Source organism: Bombina bombina, chromosome 4 (assembly GCF_027579735.1).
Source record: "Bombina bombina isolate aBomBom1 chromosome 4, aBomBom1.pri, whole genome shotgun sequence".
Lineage (NCBI taxonomy): Eukaryota > Metazoa > Chordata > Amphibia > Anura > Bombinatoridae > Bombina > Bombina bombina.
Window position 1 is genome coordinate 786,794,458 of NC_069502.1, and position 26,360 is coordinate 786,820,817.

General features: G+C 37.6%; 1 protein-coding gene across 1 annotated transcript in view; it reads left to right on the forward strand.

Moving 5' to 3' along the window:
• FNDC1 (fibronectin type III domain containing 1) overlaps positions 1-26,360 on the forward strand; it is a 425,464-nt gene that overhangs the window by 350,570 nt on the left and 48,534 nt on the right. The window contains 3 exon segments of the mRNA XM_053711170.1: positions 8,203-8,250; positions 8,253-8,342; positions 16,784-17,014. Of these exon segments, the coding sequence (XP_053567145.1) occupies positions 8,203-8,250; positions 8,253-8,342; positions 16,784-17,014 (369 nt within the window).

The following is a 26,360-nucleotide window of genomic DNA, read 5'->3' on the forward strand; positions in this document are numbered from 1 at the left end:
TTCATGATTCAGATGGGGAATGCAATTTTAAACAACTTTGCAATTTACTTCTATCTTCAAATCTGCTTTGTTCTCTTGATATTCTTTGTTAAAAGCTAAACTTAGGTAGGCTCATAAAGTGACATCTCTTAGGAGTGGCCCGTCTAAATGCCCCATAGATGCTTATGATTCTGAGGATTCTTCCTTTGAAGACAGAATTTCTGAGTCTCAGAACCTGCTGTTGTGGCAGCAGATGTGTTCTTTAATTTCAGGCTTGAGCAGCCTAATACTATAATACAGGAAGTTTTGTTTGCTTTAGAAGTAGAGGATTTTTCTGCTACATTTAAGCAACAATTTAGAGATTGATCCTTTTTTTTTAAGGCAGCCCCCAAATAACTTTTTTCTTTTCCTGTGCCTGATTCAGTTTCTGAACTAATTTCTCAGGAATAGCTGAAACCAGGTATTTCTTTTGTTCCATTTGCTAAATTAAAAAATGTTCAATTTTCCCTTTTCTAATACAGAGATTTGGAAAACTATTACTATGGTGGGTGCAGCCATTTCCACTCTTACCAGGCATTCTAATAATCCTATGGAGGATAGTTCCTCTATTAAGGATCCTTTAGACAGAAAACTTGAAGGGTTTTTATAGAAGTTTCTTTCAGCTTGCAGTTTTTATGTTTAGGCCTACTGTCAGTGTTGCCTGTGTAACTGCTGCTACTGCAGTTTGATGTGACAACCTTCCAGAATTTATTTCAATAGAAAATACACTGAATGACATACAGGATCACTTAAATCTCCTGAGAACTACAAATAGTTTTATTTGTGATGCAGCTGTGGAAATTATTCACATTGAAACTAATCATGCTGCTTTTGGCCAGAAAAGCTTTACAGTTAAAATCTTGGTTTGTTGATATGTTTTTTTATTGCAGGCTACTATCCCTTCCCTTTCAGGGTATAATCTTGTTTGGGCCAGTACTGGATGCTATTATTAATAGAATCACTGCAGGTAATGGAGTCTAAAGGTAAAGCTTAGAACCGTATATTTTATTTTCATTTGGCAATCAAAGAATCAGAAAGCTTTCTCCTTTGTCCAGAGTTCTGGTTACCCGAAATCTTCCAAGAAATCCACCCTTTAGTTGTCCAAAACAAACAGACTAAGAAATCTACCCCAACCTCCAATCTCTGGTAGGGGGAAGATTGAGTCTTTTTTGTGAGGCATGGGAGAGATCTGTTGGATACCTGGATGCTGGAAATCATATTTCAGGGTTATCATATAAGCTTTAATTAAAAGCCTTCTCAAGGAAGATTCTGACTGTCTCAGTTGCCTTAAAGATTGATTTATTGTTCCAGTTCCATCTTCAGAATTAAACTTGGGTGTTTATTCCAATCTCTCAAGCTGGGGGCAATTCACACTTTACTTCCATTAGTGCAGGAGGGTCAGTTTATGTCTTTCATAGACTTATAAGATGCCTATTCACATTTCCTCATTCACAGGGATCATGTCAGGAAAAATTGCTTTTCTAAACAAACATCAGTTTATGGTCTTTTGGTCTCGGAACAGCAGCCAGACTATTTAACAAGGTTTTAGATTTGTTGACTGTGGTTCATGTTCAAGGCACTCATTTTTCATCTGGCTGTGCCCCACTTTCAAGCGGTGCTTCAGTTGCTTCTCAGTCATGGTTGGAAATACATTCTCCAAAGAGCTCCTTAACTCCACAAATCTGTGTGTCTTTTCTTTGATTTATAATAGATTCAGTGACTGCATTAATCTTCATCTCAATCTTTTGCCTCCTGTTTTTCTGTGTATGAAAGTTGTGGGTCTTATGGTTGCTTCCTCAGATGCAGTTCCACTTGCTAGATTTCATCTTCAGTCCCACTAATTGCAAATGTTGCATCAGAGGAATGGGGATTATGAAGATCTTTCTCAGAGAATCCTGTTAGATCACAGACAAGACAGTCTCTTGTTTATTGGCAGATTCACCATTCCTTTGTTAAGGGGTTCTATTTTCTTCCGCTAGTGTGGGTTGGGATTTCTTCAGACACCAGCCTGCTAGGTTGGGATGCAGTCTGGGGATCTTGCAAAGCACAAGGAGTGTGGTCTCCTAGGGAGTCGAGGTTACCCATAAACATTCTGGAACTCTGAGCAATCTTTAGGGCTCTCCAGAGTTGGTGTGATCTCAGGCAGGAATCTTTCCTTCAATTCCAGTTTACAATGTTACAGCATTGGCTTATATCAATTATTAAGGGGGAACTCACAGTACGAAGCATTATCAATTGGGTAGAACTTTATTATTGCAGGATTTTGGCTGTCCACATTGCAGGGCTAAACAATCTCATGCAGTCTCTTCACCCAGAGGAGTGGTCACTAAATCAAGAGGTTTTCAGCCAGATTGTGAAACGTTGGGTATGCTGGAGATAGATCTCATGGGCTCTCACTTGAATCACAAGCTGTCCTATTATTGTGCTAGTTCTCTTGGCCATTAGTCCAGTGATGCAGGGCTCAACAAACCCATGAGCTAGGGAGCCACTGGTTCCTAGAATTCTATCCCTGGCTCCCAACATTTTGGCTTATTCTCCCTATATCTACATACAAATACCACAGTCTGGCTCCTAAATATTCTTTCAGGTTTGTCGACCTTAACCTTAGTGGTTCCCTGGATGTTCAACCTGATTTACATATTTCCTCCATCTGTGTTGCCATCCAGAGTGACAGTCAGAATCATGCACAAACAAGACTCAGCAATTCTGATTGAATCCTTGCAGGATTTGGTTTGCTGATCTAGTTCAAATGTCCTTGAGCCTGCCTTAGAAGCTTCCTCTCAGAAGGGTTATTTTTTCTTAAGGTCCTTTCTTTTATCAGAATCTCAATACTCGGAATTTGACAGCCTCATGAAAGCTTAGTGCTGTCCCAGAAAGGTTTTTCTGACAAGGTTATACACACCATTATTCAGGCTAGGAAACCTGTTACCAGGCGTATTTATCATAAGGTTTGGAAAACTTTTTTCTCATGGTGTGCTTGTAGAGTATTCCATTGGAATTCTTTTAGAAGTCCTAGAGTTTGTCAACTAGTTCTTTTAAGGGTCATATTTTGGCTCTATCTGTCTTGCTCCATAAGAGGATTGCTAAAATGCAAGATATTCAGACCTTTGTTCAGGCTCTGATCAGAATTAGGCAGATTATTTGTCCAGTTTCTCCTTGGAATCTTAATGTGGTTTTGAGGGTTTTTTGGGCTCCTCTTTTTTTTAACCTATTCATGTTTAAGACCTTTAACTTTTATCCTGGAAGGTTCTTTTTCTTTTGGCTATTTCTTCTCCCAGGAGTGTTTCTGAGCTTTTAGTTTTGTCTTGCAAAACTTCTTTTACTGACTTTTTATGGGGATAAGGCTGTTCTTCGCACTAGTTATTAATGTCTTCCTAAGATGGTATCTACAGATGCTATGAACCAGGAAATTGGGGGTTCCTTCTTTTTGTCCCAGCACCTAAGTAGCAACATCTTCTCACTTGGATGCTGAGAGAGCTCTCAAATATTAAGTTAAATCAAAGGGTTTCAGACATTCTTTTAGTTAATTTCTCTGGCCTCGCAAAGGACAGTAAGCTACAGCTGTGACTTTAGCTCCTTGGTTTACAACCTTAATTCATGAAACATATTTGCTTGCAAGGAAGACTCCCTGGATTGTATTAATGCTTATTCTGCTAGACTAGTCTTCTTTTATTGGACATTTTGTAATGAGGCTTCTATTGATCAGATGTATAAGGCAGCTACTTGGTCCTCTTTGATATTCTTGTCTCGTGGAGTCTAACCATTAATTGCAGAAATATTTTTTTTAGGCTTGCCTGATTAATTTCTTTAATGATTGTGAGAGTCCACAAGCCCCACCCAGTACTTGTTTTGCCATTTTTTTGTATAAAGAAGGATTCAGTGTAAGTGGGAGGGATTTAAAGTTCTGGTATGTCGGGTGTCTTTTGCCTCCTCTTAGTGGTCTGGATGGTAATACAACATGTTTTGTCTTGTAGACTCTTACCATCATAAAATAAATTAATTTATAAGTTAAGTAAAAATTTAGTTTTTTATTAAACTCAATGACCAAATTGTAGGGACACTGTGACACTAGTACTAATAAAGTAAAAAAAAAAATGTTTAGTTGTTTATTTGGTTTGGGAAACAGCTCAAAGAGACAGCTCTCTGCAGTCCTACAGCCCTAACAACCGTATATAGTAATTCTAAACCCTCTTCTCATGGTAAACAGGTCAAGGAATGTAGATGCCCATAGCTGAGCAGATGTGACTTCGTTGTCTCTAATCACACCCACAAAAAAAACTCCAGATCCCAAGTTACTATTTCATTAACTATCATCCAGTCTCTTTACCTCTATTTGCCTCCAAAATATTAGAATTATTAATGTATTTTGGTCTAAAACATTTTCTTTCATACAAATCTTTACAAGACTCCCCACCATTCAGGCTTTCACTCCACAGAAAGGTTACTCCCACAGATAGCAAACCTATCTAGTTGCTATAGTAAAGGGACACATTCTTTCCTTATTCTAATTGTCTCTCTATAGTAGTTGACAAAGTAGACAATCACTCCCTCTTTACAAACTCCTTACTGTTTTATTTTCCAAGATGTAGCCCTTTCATGGCTTTCTACGTCTCTGATATTTAGTAGCACATTTTTGGACCCTTTGTCACTCTGTGGGGTTTACACATATGTTCCACTCTTTTTCTTCATTTATACAGTATATGCTCCCTTGAAATATTGTCTAGCAACTTCTAATTTACTCCTATTATTAATTTTTTCTTTGTTCTCTTGCTATCTTTATTTAAAAAGCAGGAATGTAAAGCCTAGGAGCCGGCCCATTTTTTGTTCAGAACCTGGGTTATGCTTCCTTATTGGTTTGCTAAATGTAGCCACCAATAAGCAAGCACTATCCAGGGTGCTGAACCTAAAAATGGGTCAGAATTCTATGCTTCACATTCCTGCTTTTAAATAAAGATAGCAAGAGAACAAAGAAAAAATGATAAAAGGAATAAATTAGAAAGTTGCTTAAAAATTGCTGCTCTATCTGAATCATGAAAGAAAACAATGTGGGTTTATTATCCTTCAAATTACACATATACTAAGCTTCTACTTGTTAACTCCTCCTCTACACTTCCCATATCTGTATTCTCACACATAGAAGAGGACTCCTAAGTTCCACTCTTATCAGTCCACTCAACTCGGCACTCTCATTTGCCTCCCCATATTCATTGCACTTGCCAAATTCTGCCCTTTTTATTATCTATCCTAAAAATTCACTCTTTCCATGCTCAAGACCCTGGGGCATATTTATCCAGCTCTGTAGGGAGCTTGATGCCCACGTGTTTCTGGCGAGCCTGCAGACTCGCCAGAAACAGCAGTTATGAAGCAGCGGTCATCGGGTTGATTGACACCTCCCTGCTGGCGGCCGATGGCCGCGATGTCTGCATGGGGCGGCGTTGCACCAGCAGCTCTTGTGAGCTGCTGGTGCAATGCTGAATACGTTGAGCGTATTGCTCGCCGTATTCAGCGAGGTCTGTCGGACCTGATCCGCACTGTCGGATCAGGTCCGACAGACCTTGATAAATATGCCCCACTGCCTAAATCTTATTTCCACTCACCTATCCTGTCTTCTAATTATTACTGCTCATTTTGTCAGTCCCTAAACTGGCATCCTATAGCTTACCAAATCAAATTCTAAATACTTACACTAACCTAAATAGCTTGAGACTATATATTATATTATATTATACCCATATTTCCACAACCATTTTTAAATATTCATCTGTCCTATGTTTGTCTTCCTCCATCGTCACTTCCTTCATCTTCCATCTCCAATACCCACTGCAGGAGGTTAAACACACAGTGCTGCATGGTCGATAGTCTTAAAATCTAATCTGTTGGAGCATGTCATTTTTCGATTATAAAGGCTCTTTAACCCCTTGAGTGCTACGACGGCTCTGAGCCTTCGCAGAGTTTTCCCACTCTGGTGTAAATGACGGCTCAGAGCCGTCGCTAGCACTCTCCCATCTTGAGGGAGATCTGGGGGGCTCCCACCCGCTCCTACCCCGGCGATCAGGCCTGCATAGTGACAGGCATCGACCGGGGCTACACGTTATGTACGGTGACGTCACGCGCAACTTTATATAAAATTAACAATGTTAAGTATAGGAACAGGGGGGACATGCTGCTTAGAAGCCTGTATCTCAGGCATCTAAGCAGCTACATGACCCCCAAGACCCACGTATGGAAAGGTAATCACCTAAAGAGTATATAGATGTAATCCAGCGCTAAAATAATCCCTAAGCATGTAATCAAATAGAGGGTCTAACCAGCCCCCAAGAGGGAATGAAAAATTGTAAATGTGATGGATACTGTGCCAAAAAAAGGCCTAGGGGTAAATATACACACTGGGAGTAAGTAAGAGGATTAAATTTAATTTTATACAGTAAAAAAATAAGTAAAATAATTTTAATACACTATAATAAAATGATTTAAAATAGATGCACACAAACAAATGCCCAGGAAAAGTGTCTGCGCTGTGTGAATTAACAGCTGATCCCTATATGGGAGTTTGCTAAGGCGGAAATTTGAATAGAAGCATAAAAATAACAAATGCAGAGTAATGTCTGCGCTGTGTATGATAAACAGCTGTTAAAAGCGATTATGTACAGATATAGATTCTGTCTAAAATATTATCTAAAATACTAGCACCGCAATCATAAAACAGTAAAATAGAAAGTAACAGCTAGTTACTGGTTAGGGATATACCAATAAAAAACTGGACTTGGCAGCTGTCAAGGCGAACGTAGCACGCTGATATACAGCCGTCAATTATGGATCCATAATTAGTTTACCAATATCTAATATTATAATAGTGGTGTACTGCGTGCTCAAAAGGATTAGAACATATGGTGCTAAGTGAGAATGATAGAAACAAAATAGAATAAAGCACCGCAGTGGCCAAAACACAATTATCTCACAAAAATGTGTAGCAAAAGATAATATAGAAATTAGTAGCTATAATAAACATAAATACAAAAATGTCCCGCTGGGGAATAACAGTAAAAAATGTCACAATGGTGACCAGTAACTAGCTGTTACTTTCTATTTTTACTGTTTTATGATTTGCGTGCTAGTATTTTAGATAATATTTTAAGACAGGAATCTATATCTGTACATATTCGCTTTTACAGCTGTTTATCTACACAGCGCAGGACATTACTCGTGGCATTTGGTTTTTATGCTTCTATTCAAATTTCTGCCTTAGAAACTCCCATATAGGATCAGCTGTTAATTCACACAGCGCAGGACACTATTCTGGCATTTGTTTTTGTGCATCTATTTTAAATCATTTTTATATTAGTGTATTAATATTATTTGACTTTAATTTTTTACTGTATAAAATTAAATTTAATCCTCTTACTTACTCTTTAGTGTGTATATTTACCCCTAGGCCCTTTTTTGGCGCTGTATTCCATCACTTTACATTAATCACCTCACCCTTCCAACAGTGCAAGTCTTGGGGATCTGGAAAAAAAAAAGTTTAAAAAAAATATTAGCTTAGCCACCCAGGTGGGAAAGTGCTTAGGCACTCAAAGGGTTAGAAAACACCAACAACTTTTGTCTCATTCACTTCCAAACCCTTTAGATTTTGATCCCACAGAGCTAAGCCCTTCTCACTTCTGTATCCTTTGCATAAATTGCATTGTCAATTCTAATTGCATTATACCACTGGTTTTCAAACCTGTCCTCAGTCCTCCTCTACAGGCCAGGTTCTTCAGGATAAACCTTGGATGAGAGCAGGTAAAATAACCATGTTTACTAATCACTGATTATTTCACCTGTGCTCCAGTTCAGATATCCTCAAAATCTGGCCTCGCTTAAGGAGGTCTGAGGACAGGTTTGAAAAACAGCTGCATATACGGTATACATCAATGACCAAATATTCATGCAAATATTCTGGGACTTAACAAATAAATAATAACAATAATAAATAGTCACCAAATTTTTTTAGAAATCTTCAAAACTCAACTTATTATGTTTTATGATTTAGGGTGGGAATTTTGTGTAAATGTATTGTCTGATAAATACTCAATTTGATATTTGCACAAACATAGCATTACGTTAAGCAGATGTCAAGTATATATGTTCAGATGTAAATTCCATAATACAAACTGTTATGTTGATAATATATTTGTCTTGCAGATTATGAGATACTTGAAACCATTGTTCCTACAGTAAAGACAACCACTAAACTCCAGCTTTCATTGAGGAAATTGATATCAGATTATTCAATTCCAACTTGGTCTCAGAAGTTGATGTAGCGGGAAAGAAACGAATTACTGGTAAAGTTTGGTTTAATCATTTCATAATTCATAGTATTCCTTACAAAATTGTTACTTGACTCAATTTAAAAAAAAATAGTTTAAAAAATCTCTTGCAAATGTTATCCATCTATATTAATTTTAGCAATATTTAGCAGTATTGTTTTTTTAAAGGACAAGCTGTCCCCACCACTGTATCTATTTGGATGACTGGAGTAGGGCTGGTGTTTAGCAGTATTTTAACTAAACCTAAACCACCTTGATAAGCACAGTTAGGACTTATATGTTGCAGAGTAAGAGGCATATTTAACAAATGTCTGTCGGGCCCGATCCGACAGTGCGGATCAGGTCTGACAGTCATTGCTGAATGCTCTCTCCGTATTCCGCATTGCACCAGCAGCTAACAAGAGCTGGCTGTTGCAACGCCGCCCCCTGCAGGACTGCCAGCAGGGGGTACTCGATCGGGTTGATTTCCGGCGATCGGGACAGGGTTATGGAGCAGCGGTCTATAGACCGCTACTTCATAAACTGGTGTTTCTGGCGAGCCTGCAGGCCTTGCCAGAAACACGGGGGCCTCAAGCTCCGTAAATAGGCCCCAAAGGCTTGTGAAGTCTGCAGTGTGCACTTCTCAGAATGAGTTAAATTGCAAGAAACACAACATAAATATTTGAATTACAATGCATATTTGTAATATATGTATAATAAAAACATTTTATCTTTGGAATCTATAAAGGTTTTCCTGTGCTTTTTAAAGACAATTTACCTAAGGAGAGTTTAATCTTGTTAGGACAGGTTAAGTGTTGGCAATGTTTTTTGGGAATTTATTGCAGTAGGATTACTAGATTAGCCTAACATTTATTTATTGATAAAGAGTTTCTAAATTTAAATTGTGAAGTGGGTAGAATGTTGCTTAAGGATAGACAACATGAATGTCTTAATGAAATGTAGTGCATTCGGCAAGAGGAGGCAGCTATTAGTGGTGTTCCTCAGGGACCCAGTTCTGGGACCTGTTTGATTTTATGCATTTATCTGCAATAAACATTTAACACCACAAAGTGTAAAATTATGCACTTAGGAAAGAAAAATCCAAAAGGATAGTTTACACACTCAATTAAAATTATTGATACAAAAAGGAACGTAGCTTCAGAATGATTATTTTAGATGATCCTGAGGTTTGGTAAACAATGTAGTATTTTAGGAGAAAAGAGAACTAAAAACCTTTTGCGCTGAAAAAAATACTTATCTTTTAAAATTAAGCATTCACACTAAATGACTGGCAATCCAAAAACAGTCACAAAATACACAATTTGGAGAAAACAAAACAATGTGAAGCGCCAAAAAATAATAGTTATAATGGCTTAAAACATAAAATGTGCATCTATGTATGTATTTTATATATCTGTGAATTGGAGCGATCTCCAATCTATATATTTAATGTTTTTACCTTCTATAAGAATATTTTTTAAAATAAGCAAACCAATATGGACCACTATAATATAGTGTGCCAAAATATAGAAAACTGTTATACACACAAAATCGTCAAATATAAATAAACGTGTTGAACTTAATAAGTGACAGATATTCAAAATTTAAAAAACAATATTATTTATTTGAAACAATTATAAAAAATATAACTATCATGCATGAATACTATACAAAATAATAAATTTTACAATAAATTGATTATTCCCTATCGCCCTTCCTTGTGGGGATGTCACCTTATTTAAAAAGAAAACTTTAAGAGGTGCTTAGTCTTAGAGCTTGTTTGAAACAGCTTATAGAAAACGAGATGATGTCCGGCTTGAGAAGGCTCCACGGAGCTGACAACGTGTTGCCGCTACGGTATTGGCTGTTTTCTTTGGTGACGTCATCCCGCATTGGTGGGCGTGCAAATAGGACTGCACAGCTTTGAGGACGCACATTTTGTGGAAAGAGCTCTACACGGCTCTCTAATCTGTCCTCCCTAACATCGCCGACACCTAATCTGTCCTCCCTAACATCGCAGACACCTAACTTCAAGTATTAACCCCTAATCTACCGACCGGACCTCACCGCTACTCTAATAAATGTATTAACCCTAAAGCTAAGTCTAACCCTAACCCTAACACCCCCCTAAGTTAAATATAATTTTTATCTAACAAAATAAATTATTTCTTATTAAATAAATTATTCCTATTTAAAGCTAAATACTTACCTGTAAAATAAACCCTAATATAGCTACAATATAACGAATAATTACATTGTAGGTATTTTAGGATTTATATTTATTTTACAGGCAACTTTGTTATTTTTTTTATCCAGGTACAATAGCTATTAAATAGTTAAGAACTATTTAATAGCTATCTAGTTAAAATAAGTACAAAATTACCGGTAAAATAAATCCTAACCTAAGTTACAATTAAACCTAACACTACACTATCAATAAATTAATTAAATAAAATACCTACAATTAAATCTAACACTACACTATCAATAAATTAATTACATACAAATCCCTACAAATAAATACAATTAAATAAACTAACTAAAGTACAAAAAATAAAAAAAGCTAAGTTACAAAAAATAAAAAAATTAATTACAAACATAATAAAAATATTACAACAATTTTAAGCTAATTACACCTACTCTAAGCCCCCTAATAAAATAACAAAGCCCCCCAAAATAAAAAAATGCCCTACCCTATTCTAAAATTAAAATAGGAAAGCTCTTTTACCTTACCAGCCCTTAAAAGGGCCTTTTGCTGGGCATGCCCCAAATAATTCAGCTCTTTTGCCTGTAAAAATAAACACAATACCCCCCCAACATTACAACCCACCACCACATACCCCTAATCTAACCCAAACCCCCCTTAAATAAACCTAACACTAAGCCCCTGAAGATCTTCCTACCTTATCTTCACCACACCAGGTATGACCGATCCGTCCAGGCTCCGAAATCTTCATCCAAGCCCAAGCGGGGGCTGGAGATCCATCATCCTTCTGAAGTCTTCTATCAAGCGGCTGAAGAAGTCCAGAAGAGGCTCCAAAGTCTTCATCCTATCCGGGCAGAAGAGGACATCCGGACCAGCAAACATTTTCATCCAAGCGGAATCTTCTATGTTCTTCCATCCGATGACGAGCAGCTCCATCTTGAAGACCTCCGGCGCGGATCCATCCTCTTCTTCCGACGTCCTAAGTCTGAATGAAGGTTCCTTTAAATGACGTCATCCAAGATGGCGTCCCTCGAATTCCGATTGGCTGATAGAATTCTATCAGCCAATCGGAATTAAGGTAGGAAAATTCTGATTGGCTGATGGAATCAGCCAAGTTCAATTCAATCGGATTGAACTTGAATCTGATTGGCTGATTCCACCAGCCAATCAGATTTTTCGTACCTTAATTACGATTGGCTGATAGAATCCTATCAGCCAATCGGAATTCGAGGGACGCCATCTTGGATGACGTCCCTTAAAGGAACCTTCATTCGTCGTCTAGTCGTCGGAAGAAGAGGATGGATCCGCGCCGGAGGTCTTCAAGATGGAGCCGCTCGTCATCGGATGGAAGAACATAGAAGATTCCGCTTGGATGAAGATGTTTGCCGGTCCGGATGTCCTCTTCTGCCCGGATAGGATGAAGAATTCTGCCCGAAGATGGACTTCTTCATTCGCCGCTTGGATCAAGACTTCAGCAGGAGGATGGACGTCTTCAGCCCCCGCTTGGGCTTGGATCATGACATCGGAGCCTGGATCGATCGGTTATACCCGGCGTGGTGAAGATAAGGTAGGAAGATCTTTAGGGGCTTAGTGTTAGGTTTATTTAAGGGGGGTTTGGGTTAGATTAGGGGTATGTGGGTGGTGGGTTGTAATGTTGTGGGGGGGGGGGTATTGTATGTTTTTTTTCCAGGCAAAAGAGCTGAATTCTTTGGGGCATGCCCCGCAAAAGGCCCTTTTAAGGGCTGGTAAGGTAAAAGAGCTTTTCTAATTTTATTTTAGAATAGGGTAGGGAATTTTTTTATCTTGGGGGGCTTTGTTATTTTATTAGGGGGCTTAGAGTAGGTGTAATTAGCTTAAAATTGTTGTAATATTTTTAATATGTTTGTAAATATTTTTTTATTTTTTGTAACTTAGTTCTTTTTTATTTTTTGTACTTTAGTTAGTTTATTTAATTGTATTTATTTGTAGGTATTGTATTTAATTAATTTATTGATAGTGTAGTGTTAGGTTTAATTGTAACTTAGGTTAGGATTTATTTTACAGGTAATTTTGTAATTATTTTAACTAGGTAGCTATTAAATAGTTCTTAACTATTTAATAGCTATTGTACCTGGTTAAAATAAATACAAAGTTGCCTGTAAAATAAATATTAATCCTAAAATAGCTACAATATAATTATAATTTATATTGTAGCTATATTAGGATTTATTTTACAGGTAAGTATTTAGCTTTAAATAGGAATAATTTATTTAATAAGAGTTAAATTATTTTGTTAGATTTAAATTATATTTAACTTAGGGGGGTTTTAGTGTTAGGGTTAGACTTAGCTTTAGGGGTTAATACATTTATTAGAGTAGCGGTGAGGTCCGGTCAGCAGATTAGGGGTTAATAATTGTAGGTAGGTGGAGGCGACATTGGTGGCGGCAGATTAGGGGTTAATAAATATAATATAGGGGTCGGCTGTGTTAGGGGAAGCAGATTAGGGGTACATAGGGATAACGTAGGTTGTGGCGGTGTACGGAGCGGCAGATTAGGGGTTAATAATAATGCATGGGTCAGCGATAGCGGGGTCGGCAGATTAGGGGTTAATAAGTGTAAGGTTAGGGGTGTTTAGACTCGGGGTACATGTTAGGGTGTTAGGTGCAGACTTAGGAAGTGTTTCCCCATAGGAAACAATGGGGCCGCGTTAGGAGCTGAACGCTGCTTTTTTGCAGGTGTTAGGTTTTTTTTCAGCTCAAACTGTCCCATTGTTTCCTATGGGGGAATCGTGCACGAGCACGTTTTTGAAGCTGGCCGCGTCCGTAGGCACCGCTGGTATTTAGAGTTGCAGTGTCGGTAAATTATGCTCTATGATCCCTTTTTGGAGCCTAACGCAGCCATTCTGTGAACTCTAAATACCAGTGGAATTTAAAAGGTGCGGGAGAAAAAAAGCACGCGTAGCTAACGCACCCCTTCTAACGCAAAACTCCAAATCTAGGCCATAGATTGGAGATCGCTCCAATTCACATATATATATCATACATAGATGCACATTTTAAGTTTTAAGCCATTATAACTAGTATTTTTGGCGCTTCACATTGTTTTGTTTTCTCCAAACAATGTAGTATTGCAGCGAGTAAGGCCAGTAGAATGTTTGGATGTATTGTTAGAGGTATTTGCAGCAGAAATAATAAGGTTCTTATGCCACTTTACAGATCATCAGTTAGGCTTCATCTTGAGTATTGCGTGCAGTTCTGGAGGCCATTTCTCCAGTAGAATATAAATAAATTTGAATCTGATCAAACGAGGGTTACTGAAATGATACGTGGTCTAAAAATTTAGCTAAAGCTACTTCATAGCTGAGAGTCATAAAGTGCTGCGTGCATCTGGATGTCTGAATGCTAATTTTAACTCCTGTATTTAGCTCCTCGACATGTCCAGTGGCAGATTTTTTTACACCTAGATTACGAGTTTTGCGCTATACCGGGTGCGTAAATAACGCAATAAAATGAGCGTTATCACACTTTCCATAACGCTGCCATTAAGAGTTACTGAAAAACCTCCTTGTACTGTGCCTAATGGTGCGTAAAGCTTCATACCGCACAAAATCCATGGGCTGAGTTTACCTGCTCATGCATGTTTTCTCCCATAGACATCAATGGCGAGAGAGTGTTAGAAAAAAACTAACACCTGAGATTGCAGAATGGCAAATCGCCGTAATGCAACCCCATGGGTGTCTATGGGGAAAAGAAAATTATGTTTAAACCTAACACCCTAACATAAACCCCTAGTCTAAACACCCCTAATCCGCCGCTCCCCGACATCGCCGACACTAAATAAAGTTATTAACCCCTAATCTGCCACTGCCCGTTATCGCCAACGCTAAATAAAGGGATTAACCCTTAATCCGCCGCTCACCAACATCGCCAACACTAAATTAGCCTATTAACTCCTAACCACCGGCCCCCACATCGCAGCTAATAAATAAACCTAATAACCCCTAATCTGCTGCCCACCCACATCGCTACTACTATAATAAACCTATTAACCCCTAAACCACCGGCCCTCCACATCGGAACTAATAAACTAAACCTATTAACCCCTAAACCACCTGCCCCCCACATCGCAAAACACTAAATTAAACTATTAACCCCTTAAACCTAACACCCCCCCAACTTTAAATTAAAAGGTACAATATAACTATCTTAAAATAAATTTAAAAATTTACCTGTGAAATAAAAAAAACCTAAGATTAAACTATAAATTAACCTAAAATAACTATTCTAATAAAACAAAAATAACTAACAATTAAAATATGTAAATAAAAATTTTAAATAAACCTAATACTATGAAAAAAAAAATCTAACATTACAAAAAAACAATGCTAAAATTACGAAAAATAAAAAAACACTAAGATTACAAAAAATAAAAAATGAAATTATCCAAAATAATAAAAATTACACCTAATCTAATAGCCCTATAAAAACAAAAAGCCCCCCCAAAATAAAAACACCCCTAACCTAACAATAAACTACCATTTTTGTAGGGCATTTCCCTAAGTTAAACCGCTCTTTTTCATTCAAAAATTTCAAAGTCCCCCTAAAAGTAAAACCCCCCACCCAACCAAGCCCCCAAAATAAAAAACCTAAGTCTAAAAAAATCCTAAAACAGCCATTGCCCCTAAAGGAGCATTGTATGGGTATTGCCCTTAAAAGGGCATTCAGCTCTTTTACTGCCCTTTAAAGGACATTCAGTTCTTTTACTGCCCATCCCTAATAAAAAAACAAAAAAACAAAAACACTTAACACTTTAAACCTAACACTAACCCCAGAAAATCTACTCACGGTTCCTGAAGTCCGGACATCCATCTTCATCCAGGTGGCGAGAAGTCTTCATCCAGACAGCATCTTCTATCTTCTATCTTCATCCCGGTGTCACGGAGCTGTGGAGGTGCGGAGCATCGTCCCCGGCAGCGCGGACATCCAGTGTGGAGGATCCTCTTCATACGGTCACCGGCGTACACTGAAGCTTGAATGCAAGGTACCCGTTTAAAAATGTGGTACCTTGCATTCCTATTGGCTGACATTTTCAAACCTCAAACCAGCAAATAGGTCGAGAGCTACTGAAATCCTATTGGCTGTTCAAATCAGCCAATAGGATTTCTGTAGCTCTCATCCTATTGGACCATTCTGTCCCTTTAAATGTCTCCACATTTCTATTTAGTTAACTACATGTATAATAATATTATTATACTAAGATGTAAGCTTACATTAGTTGAACATACATTTTGTACAATTATGATGGTAATTAATGAATACCCTTTTATTGATGGATTTAAAAAAACATTTTTTTAGTATAAGTACTACAAAGTATATATATATATATATATATATATATATATATATATATACAAAGAGAAGTGCACTCACAGGAACGAACAACTGGCTCAATACCATTGTTAACCTACTCTATGGTGATTTACCACCTGGGTGCAGCTTTTTAGCCCAGTAATGCTTTTCACAGAGTAGAACTTTCCTGTAGTATATCAGTCTGATTCCGCCAATTACGGTCAGTCCAGCATCAAAATACCAGGCAATTCCACTCTGAACAAGGAACACAGCAACTCCAGACGATCGTTTCGGCCTTTATTGGGCCTCGTCAGTGAGGTGTAGCCATATTCCTCTAAGCACACTGAACAAGGAGTCCACGTCTGGTTGCCCCTTTTATATCCCAGACAATGTGCACTCCAGAATTTCCACTCAGCAGCCTTGGGTGCAACAAAAAAGTTAGTATAACGTCAGAAAAGAGCGCACTCCAAAGGTCTTGTTTTAAAGGTCACTTTTAACGTGACCTTTAATACAAGACCTTTGGGCCTCTATTTAACAAGCTTGATGGCCCCTGTTTCTGGCAAGTCTTCAGACTCACCAGAAACAGCAGTTATGAAGCAGCAGCCACAAAGACCGCTGCTCCATAACCTGTCCGCCTGCTCTGAGCAGGCGGACAGACCGCCACAATACAACTCAATCGGGTACGATCGGGTTGATTGACACCCCCCTGCTGGCGGCCCATTGGCCATGAGTCTGCAGGGGGCGGCGTTGAATGAGCAGCTCTTGTGAGCTGATGGTGCAATGCTGAATACGGCGAGCGTATTGCTCGCTGTATTCAGCGAGGTCCGCCAGACCTTGATAAATATGCCCCAATTAGAGCGCTCTTTTCTGACGTTATATATATATATATATATATTTAATTTTGTTTAAAATTAATTTCTTGTTTCACTTTCTTCTTTCCTTAGCTCCATATGTGACTTACATCAGTAAAGACCCATCTGCTCCATGCTCACTGACTGAGGCTTTGGAACACTTCCAAGTGGAAAGCCTTGAGGACATCTTACCCAAAGATATTAAAGATGAAGTATTACCACCTCAAAAGATAAATTACAACATCACTGTTGTGGCAGTTGAAGGTTGCCATTCCTTTGTCATTTTAGATTGGGCCAAGCCTAAAAAAGGAGATTATATTACAGGTAAATCTTACCTTAATGTTGTTGATGAGTTGGATTTATATTGGCTTTCAAGTTATAGAACAGGAGATAAGAAGACTTATACAAATATCTGAGATTTATGGGACATTGATTTGAAAACAGACATATAGATTATCATTAGCACAAGCATGTCTTATGCACATATCATATATCATCTTTAAAGTAACCTTAGCTATTATGAAAACTTCAATAACATCATTTTGTTGCCATTATTATTATTATTAGACATGGTAATTCAGATTTCAATGGAAATAATGAAAAATCAACTAACTTTTTCTTATTAATTGAATTTAGGCATAAAAATCAGTCCTTTTAATAAAAAAAATGATCAAACAAAAAATGTCATCAACGAAATGAATTGATTTGTTCGCTTGTTGAGCTTTTTCTCAGCAAAGCCACTATTAAATAATGATCCAGTAATGTCCCATTACACAAATATACATAGTAACTATTGGTTGATTTCAGTGGGTGTGACTGCCTTAGCTATTGGTTTGTCCATCCAGTGCCTGTGGGTCCAACCAGGTCTGTTAAAAAAAAATACCAAACTCTAAATTTTTTCACCAAGTATTTTGGCTGTAATAGTTTGCTGCAACTGAAACATTAAAATATTAATATAATCATTAGTAATTGTTTTCAGTGGCTGTAAACGTGTGACTGTCCACTGTTAAAATGCCATCAAGGCAGTATGCACAGTTGTGCCCCAGAAATAAGGTGGTAAGCAACAATGTTCTGAACAACCTGGGACAACCTTTTGTTAAAATTATTATTATAGGTGAATGAGCAACAAAGTTGCAGGACAGTCCATTGTTATTGTTATATTATTATGTTTATATTATTATTATTATTATGTCATTTTGTTCAGTTGCTCGTAAAACATTAACTGTTTATCAAAACATCTTGCAATCAGGTAAGCGGGTATACGCTGTGCTGTTTCTCTTGAAAGATTAATGTTATAGGTCACATGGTTTGGCAGCCATGTTTATGGAAAACTTGCAATTGGGTATGTTGTTATACACTTATGTTAATGTGCTACTTCTCTTGCAAAATTAAGGTCACATGGTCTGGCAGCCATATTGCTTTTAGTGATGGATTTGGCAAAACATTTGAAACGTTCTTTTCCAGAACTACTGTAACTTATTTAAATTACTGTTTGAACTTCTGTTATGAACTAGCTTTATGCTTGTTCAAGAGAAGTAAAATGATCAAATAATTCAGCAGCCATTTTGGAATGTGTGAAGATCTTCAAAGATCTTTTTCTTCTAGGTGTTCTGACATGATTCTCTACCATGGATGTTCAAACCATGATTCTTTTTTTAAATCAAGAGGGCTGCCATAAATATTTAAGCTTTTGGTCAAACTTTGGTTATCTAAATTTGCATTTATTACACTATTTAACTATGTCACAATGAAATAGACAAATATTTACATACAGACAAAGACAATATAGGGGTCGATTTATAGAGGCTATATATCACATTGTTGGGCAACCATATTGGTTTTAGTGAAGGATAGTCATCTTGAAGGCAAATATTTATAAAAATTCATAAAAGTTAATGAAATTGTAGATGTCTTTTGTGAGGTTTAGTATGTACAATATGAAAGTCATATATTACATGATGTGCCAGACATTTTGTTTTGTATGTGCAGTTTAAAAAAAAACCTATAAAAATTGTCTTCTCTGAAACTGCTAATGAGACAAACATGAAAATGTTTGCATATGTTTATGTTATAACCTAAATTCAGATTTGTTTAAAATAAGTCAATTAGTTATGTGGTTTGGTACGAGTAACAATATTTCGTACTAAAGTATGAAATGAAAAATGCTTGCTGAAAATGCATCAAATGTGCCATGTTGATGGGCAACTATGATGAGTTTTACGGTTTGTAATATGGAGGCTGTATATCACATGGTCGGGCAACCATATTGGTTTAAGTGATGGATTTTCGTTAATTTTCAAAATGTTTTTTCTCTCTGCAAGTGTGAACCTTGCTATAAAGTTGTTGAGACCTAGTTTCAGGGTTGTTCTAATGAGAAGGGGATTAGTCACATGGTGAGGCAGCCATATTGCATTGTGCAATTTTTTTTTATTGTTCTTCCACTTAATTTAGTTGCCAATTTGCCCATTTAATGACATACTTTTGCATTTATTGCACTGATCAACTGCGTTACAATATATTTGTCAAGTGCCACCCTAGCAGTTGTATCTGCTCATATGCCATTACCCTTGGCCATTTGTAATACTGCTAGCAGTTATATTTAGGAGTTAAGGTTACTAGGTGGCCAAACAACAAAGTTGCAGGATAACCTATTGTTATTGTTATGATTATTATTCTTGTAACTATGTTACAGTGTATTAGACACATGATTACATACAGACAATATCCCCAAAGGATGACCATCTTGAAGGAAACTATTTATAAAAAAAAATCTTGAAACTTCAGGAAATTGTTCAAAGTCACCTATAACACAATGTGGTGGGCATTTTGTTTAGAATGTGCTGTTTTAAAAAACTACAGAAATCTACTTCTCTAAAACTACTATTGAGAAATTATGATATAGAATAAGATTTGTTAAAATGAAGTCCATGGGGTAAATTTATTAAAATGCGGACAGACATGATACAATGTAGCGTATCATGTCTGCCGCACATCGATAAATGCAGACAGCTAACATATTCTTTATTGGTTTAAATTGATTTTCCATTTTCCCCAATTCCACCTTCTTATATAATTTTTATTTTAGTTTTCTTACCTTTGCTGCCCCTATTATACATCTTTTAACTAGCATTAAAAACTCCAGTAACACTTTTAGTTATAATTCCCTTTAGTCTCTGAGTATGTAAATTTCTTTCATGTAATTGGCAAGAGTCCATTAGCTAGTGAAGTATGGGATATACAATCCTACCAGGAGGGGCAAAGTTTCCCAAACCTCATAATGCCTATAAATACGCCCCTCACCGCACCCACAATTCAGTTTTTACAAACTTTGCCTCCTATGAAGGTGGTGAAGTAAGTGTGTGCTTGATTTTCTTTTGTGATATGCGCTTCTAAGCATTGTGAAGCCCAATTCCTCTCAGAGTACAGTGTTTGTCAGAGGGATTTGAAGGGAGTATCGCCTATTAATTTTATGGTTTTCCTTGCGGGAAATCTTTTCAAAGGTTCTCTGTTATCGGTCGTAGGGATTCATCTCCTACCTCCATTTTCAGATCGACGATGTACTCTTATATACCATTACCTCTGCTGATACTTTTTCAGTACTGGTTTGGCTATCTGCTATATGTGGATGGGTGTCTTTTCAGTAAGTATGTTTTCATTATTTAAAGGGACAGTATACACTCATTTTCATATAACTGCATGTAATAGACACTACTATAAAGAATAAGATGCACAGATACTGATATAAAAATCCAGTATAAAATGGTTTAAAAACGTACTTAGAAGCTTTCAGTTTAGCTCTGTTGAAAAGGCAGTTGGAAAGCCCACTGCAAGTGGGAAATAAGACACTCCCCCCTCCCCCTTCTTTTGCATATGAAAAGACCCTTTACACAAACAGGAGCAAGCTGAAGAAGGTAGCTGATGGTATTCAAATAAAACTTTGGGGCTTGGTTAGGAGTCTGAAAATCAGAGCATGCTTGGGAAGCATGTTTAGGAAGTTATTTTTCTTACCTAGGGTATAGTCCTTTCTTTCAAATTAACTGTTTTTTCTTTAAATTTTGTGGGCAAAATTAGGCTCGCAAGGTCGCAAAATGCTGTTATTTATTGCGTCATTCTTGGAGCGAGAATGTTTTGGGCGCAAAGGTGTGTCTTTAATGACGTTAGTTGATGCCAGGTTTCCTTGCATGAGGTTGCGTATGTTATGACGCGAGTTGCGTCATTTCCGGATGTTGTTGGCGCCAAAAAAACTTTTCAACTGCTTTTTGCGTTATGCGTCATTCTTGGCGCCAAAAAATGTAGTTGATTTTTCACCCCACTTCGTATATGCCTCTTACCTTCTATATGCTCAGAGGGCTATGCTGTTTTTTTCCCATTTCATGAAACTGCCATATAAGGAAATTGTAAACTTTGCTTTAATGTTGTTTTTTTTTTAAATTTTGCAAGATGTCTCAATCTGATCCTGTCTCAGAAGCAACTGTTGGAACTCTTCTGCCTGATCACAGTTCTACCAAATCTAAGTGTATCTGTTGTAAATTAGCTGAGATTATATCTCCAGCTGTAGTATGTAACAGTTGTCATGATAAGCTTTTGCACACAGAAAACTTTTCCATCAGTACTAGTACAGTTTCTGTTGTTCCTTCAACATCTAATGTACATGATATCCCTGTCGATATGAAAAATTATATTGCTGATGCGATACAGAAGGCTTTGTCTGCTATTCCGCCTTCTAATAAAGGTCTTTTAAAACTTCTCATAAATTTGATGACATTTCTAATGACCGACAACATACTGAAATATCCTCTGATGAGGATCTCTCTGATTTAGAAGATCCTACCTCAGACATTGACACTGACAAATCTACTTATCTTTTCAAGATTGAGTATATTCATTCCTTGTTAAAAGAAGTGTTGGTTACTTTGGATATTGAGGAGTCTAGTCCTCCTGATATTAAAACTAGTAAACGTTTAAATTCTGTTTATTAACCTCCTGTGGTTACTCCTGAGGTTTTTCCAGTTCCTGATGCTATTTTTGATGTGATTGATAAGGAATGGATTAAGCCTGGTACTCCTTTCATTCTTCTTCTAGGTTTAAAAGATTGTACCCTTTGCCAGTGGCTAGATTAGAGTTTTGGGAAAAAATCCCCAAAGTTGATGGGGCTATTTCTACTCTTGCTAAGCGTACTACTATTCCTATGGAAGACAGTACTTCTTTTAAAGACCCTGTAGATAGGAAACTTGAATCTTATCTAAGGAAAGCTTATTTATATTCTGGCTATATTCTCAGGCCTGCCATTTCTATGGCTAATGTTGTGACTGCATCAACCTTTTGGTTGGATAGCCTAGTGCAACAGAAAACAGATCCTGATTTGTCTAGCATTGTTCGTTTACTTCAACATGCTAATCATTTTATCTGTGATGCCATTTTTGATATAATCAAAATTGATGTTAAATCTATGTCTTTAGCTAGAAGAGCTTTATGGCTCAAATCTTGGAATGCTGATATGGTATCTAAGTCTAGATTACTATCTCTTTCTATCCAAGGTAACAATTTATTTGGTTCTCAGTTGGATTCAATTATTTAAACTATCACTGGGGGGAAGGGAGTTTTTTTGCCTCAAGATAAAAGATCTAAGGGTAAATCTAAAGCTTCTAATCGTTTTCGTTCTTTTCTAAAGAATAAGGAACAGAAAACCAATCCTTCCCCTAAAGACTCTGGTTCCAATTGGAAACCTTCTTCAAGTTGGAATAAATCCAAGCCTTTTAAGAAATCAAAACCAGCCCCCAAGTCTGCATGAAGCTGTGACCCTCGATCCAGTTCAGCTGGTGGGGGGCAGATTGAAATTATTCCAAGACATTTGGGCAGATTCTGTTCAAAATCAGTGGATGCATAGTATTGTCTCTTAAGGGTATTGAATAGAGTAAGACCTCCTGTGAGAAGATTTTTTCTCTCTCACGTTCCAGCAAATCGGTGAAGGCTCAGACTTTTCTGAAGTGTGTTTCAGATCTAGAGCTTTTAGGGGTAATCATACCAGTTCCGTTTCAGGAACCGGGTCTGGGGTTTTATTCAAATCTATTAATTGTCCCAAAGAAAGAAAATTCATTCAGGCCAGTTCTGGATCTGAAGTTTTTGAATCGTTTTGTAAGAGTGCCAACTTTCAAGATGGTGACTATAAAGACTATTCTGCCTTTTGTTGAGCAAGGTCATTATATGTCCACGATAGACTTACAGGATGCATATCTTCACATTCCAATTCATCCAGACCATTATCGGTTTCTGAGATTCTCTTTTCTAGACAAGCGTTACCAATTTGTTGCTCTTCGGTTTGGCCTAGCAACAGCTCCAAGGATCTTTTCAAAAGTTCTCGGTGCCCTTCTATCTGTAATCAGAGAACAGGGTATTGCGGTATTTCCTTATTTGGATGATATCTTGGTACTAGCTCAGTCTTTACATATAGCCGAATCTCACATGAATCAACTAGTGTTGTTTCTTCAAAGACATGGTTGGAGGATCAATTTACCAAATAATTTCTTGATTCCTCAGACAAGGGTCATCTTTTTAGGTTTCCAGATAGATTCAGTGTCCATGACTCTGTCCTTAACAGACACGAGACGAATTAAATTGGTTTCAGCTTGTCGAAACCTTCAGTCTCAATCATTCCCTTCAGTGGCTATGTGCATGGAAGTTTTAGGTCTCATGACTGAGCATTGGACGCAATCCCCTTTGCTCGTTTTCACATGAGACCTCTGCAGCTTTGTATGCTGAATCAATGGTGCAGGGATTATACTCGGATATCACAATTGATATACGTAAATCCTAACATTCAACTCTCTCTGACTTTATGGTTAGACCATCATCGTATAGTTCAAGGGGCTTCTTTTGTTCATCCTACCTGGACTGTGATCACAACAGATGCAAGTCTTTCAGGTTGGGGAGCTGTCTGGGGTCTGCTCTCTGACAGCACAAGGAGTTTGGAAACCCCAAGAGGCGAGGTTAGCAATAAATATTTTAGAACGCTGTGCTATTTTCAGGGCTCTTCAGGTTTGGCCTCTGTTAAAGAGAGAACCATTCATTTGTTTTCAGATGGACAATATCACAACTGTGGCATATGCCAATCATTAGGGTGGGATTCGCAGTCCCTAGCTATGAAAGAAGTATCTTGGATACTTTCTTGGGTGGAATCCAGCTCTTGTCTAATTTCTGTGGTGCATTTCGCAGGTGTAGACAATTGGGAAGCAGGTTATCTCAGCCATCAGACCTTACATCCAGGGGAGTGGTCTCTCCATCCAGATGTATTTTGTCAGATTGTTCAGATGTGGGGTCTTCCAGAAATAGATCTGATGGCTTCCCATCTAAACAAAAAACCTTCCAGGTACCTATCCAGGTCCAGGGATCCTCAGGCGGAGATGGTGTATGCTTTAGCAGTTCCTTGATTTTACCAACCTGCTTATATCTTTCCGCCTCTAGTTCTTCTTCCAAGAGTGATCTCCAAGATCATTATGGAACAATCGTATGTGTTTCTGATAGCACCAGCGTGGCCTCACAGGTTTTGGTATGCGGATCTTGTCCGGATGTCCAGTTGCCAGCCTTGGCCACTTCCTCTAAGACCAGACCTTCTGTCTCAAGGGCTGTTTTTCCATCAGGATCTCAAATCGTTAAATTTGAAGGTATAGAAATTGAACGCTTAGTGCTTAGTCATAGAGGTTTCTCTGTCTCAGTGATTAATACTATGCTACAGGCTCGTAAGTCTGTTTCACAGATGATTTATTATCGAGTTTGGAAGACCTATATTTCATGGTGTTCTCATAAATTCTCCTGCCATTCTTTTAGAATTCCAGGAATTTTACAGTTTCTTCAGGATGGTTTGGATAAAGGTTTGAAGGGACAAATCTCTGCTCTTTCTGTTTTATTTCATAGAAAGATTGCTAAGCTTCCTGATATCCATTGTTTTGTCCAGGCTTTGGTTCATATCAAGCCTGTTATTAAATCAATCTCTCCTCCTTGGAGTCTTAATTTGGTTTTGAAGATTTTGCAGGCTCCTTCTTTTGAGCCTATGCATTCTTTGGATATTAAACTACTTTCTTGGAAAGTGTTGTTTCTTTTGGCTATCTTTTCAGCTAGAAGAGTTTCCGAATTGTCTACTCTCTCGTGAGTCTCCTTTTCTGATTTTTCATCAAGATAAAGCTGTTTTGCAGACTTCGTTTAAATTTATTCCTAAGGTTGTGAACTCTAACAATATTAGTAGGGAAATTGTTGTTCCTTCCTTGTGTCCTTATCCCAAGAATGCTCTTGAAAGATCTTTGCATTCTTTGAATGTTGTAAGAGCTTTGAAATATTATGTTGAAGCTACTAAAGATTTCAGGAAGACTTCTAGTCTATTTGTTGTCTTCTCTGGTTCTAGGAAAGGTCAGAAAGCTTCTGCCATTTCTTTGGCATCTTGGTTAAAGCTTTTGATTCATAAGGCTTATTTGGAGGCGAGACAGTCCCCGCCTCAGAGGATCACAGCCCATTTTACTAGATCAGTTTCCACTTCTTGGACTTTTAAGATTGAAGCTTCAGTTGATCAGATTTGCAATGCAGCAACTTGGTCTTCTTTGCATACATTTACTAAATGTTACCATTTTGATGTATTTGTTTCCATTGAAGCAGTCTTTGGTAGAAAAGTTATTCAGGCAGCTGTTTTAGTTTAGTTTTGAGGTTTGGGAAACTTTGCCCCTCCTAGTAGGATTGTATATCCCATACGTCACTAGCTCATGGACTCTTGCCAATATGAAAGAAATGAATTTATCGTGTAAGTTCTTACATGAATTATGTTTTTTAGTTCCTCTACTAATCTATCCACTCTAAGTGGTGTTTTGGTCATTGACCATTGTTTCCCCTTCCCTTCTGCACTAGTACTACATTTTCCTCAAAAGGAATAAAGCCCCCATTATTTTCATCTTATTTTGAGTCACCCTTTCATATGTGTCTAAGACCTTAACTATTCTTGCCCATAGGTCAAAAACTCTTACCCCAAATGATTTCATTATTTGTCAACCATTTCTATATGTGACTCCTTTTAAATCCTGTATCATACTCCTTCCCCAGTAACCTCAGTTAACATTCCAGACGTTTGTGGATTTATTGCAACATAATTTTCTCTCTTCAGGAAATACTCTGTGTATATCAATACACCTTTTACCCATTCTGTGATTGTTTGCTTAGGCTTCTTTGTTTTACCCTTCTCTCATTAGCTTGCCTGCTACCACCTCCTTTGTTACTTCAAGAATGCTTACTTTTGGGCCGTAATCATTATTTTTAATTTGAGGTGCATAGTTAAGGGGACTAATTTGGTCCCTTAAACCTCCTCTTCTGCACCCACTATTTCTAAGTCACTGACACATATATTGTTAACCATTTTCTACCAGTTAATACCGTATCAGAATAGTCAGAAGACCTGTGACACGTGATATAGCTTCTACCAGTTATACTCTTACCTTGTGTTTTTTTGCTGTCCAGATGCTGCCAAAATATCTGCTTTGTGGTTACCTTGAGCTTTGTCTCTTATTTACTGCTGATGTTCTCACAGTTCTTTCTGATTCTACTGTACTGTTGGCAGATCTGAAGGTTGCAGTAAAGACACATTAAACACTTGCATCCCAGAGCCAGCACCCCCATTGTTAGCAGTGGACTCATG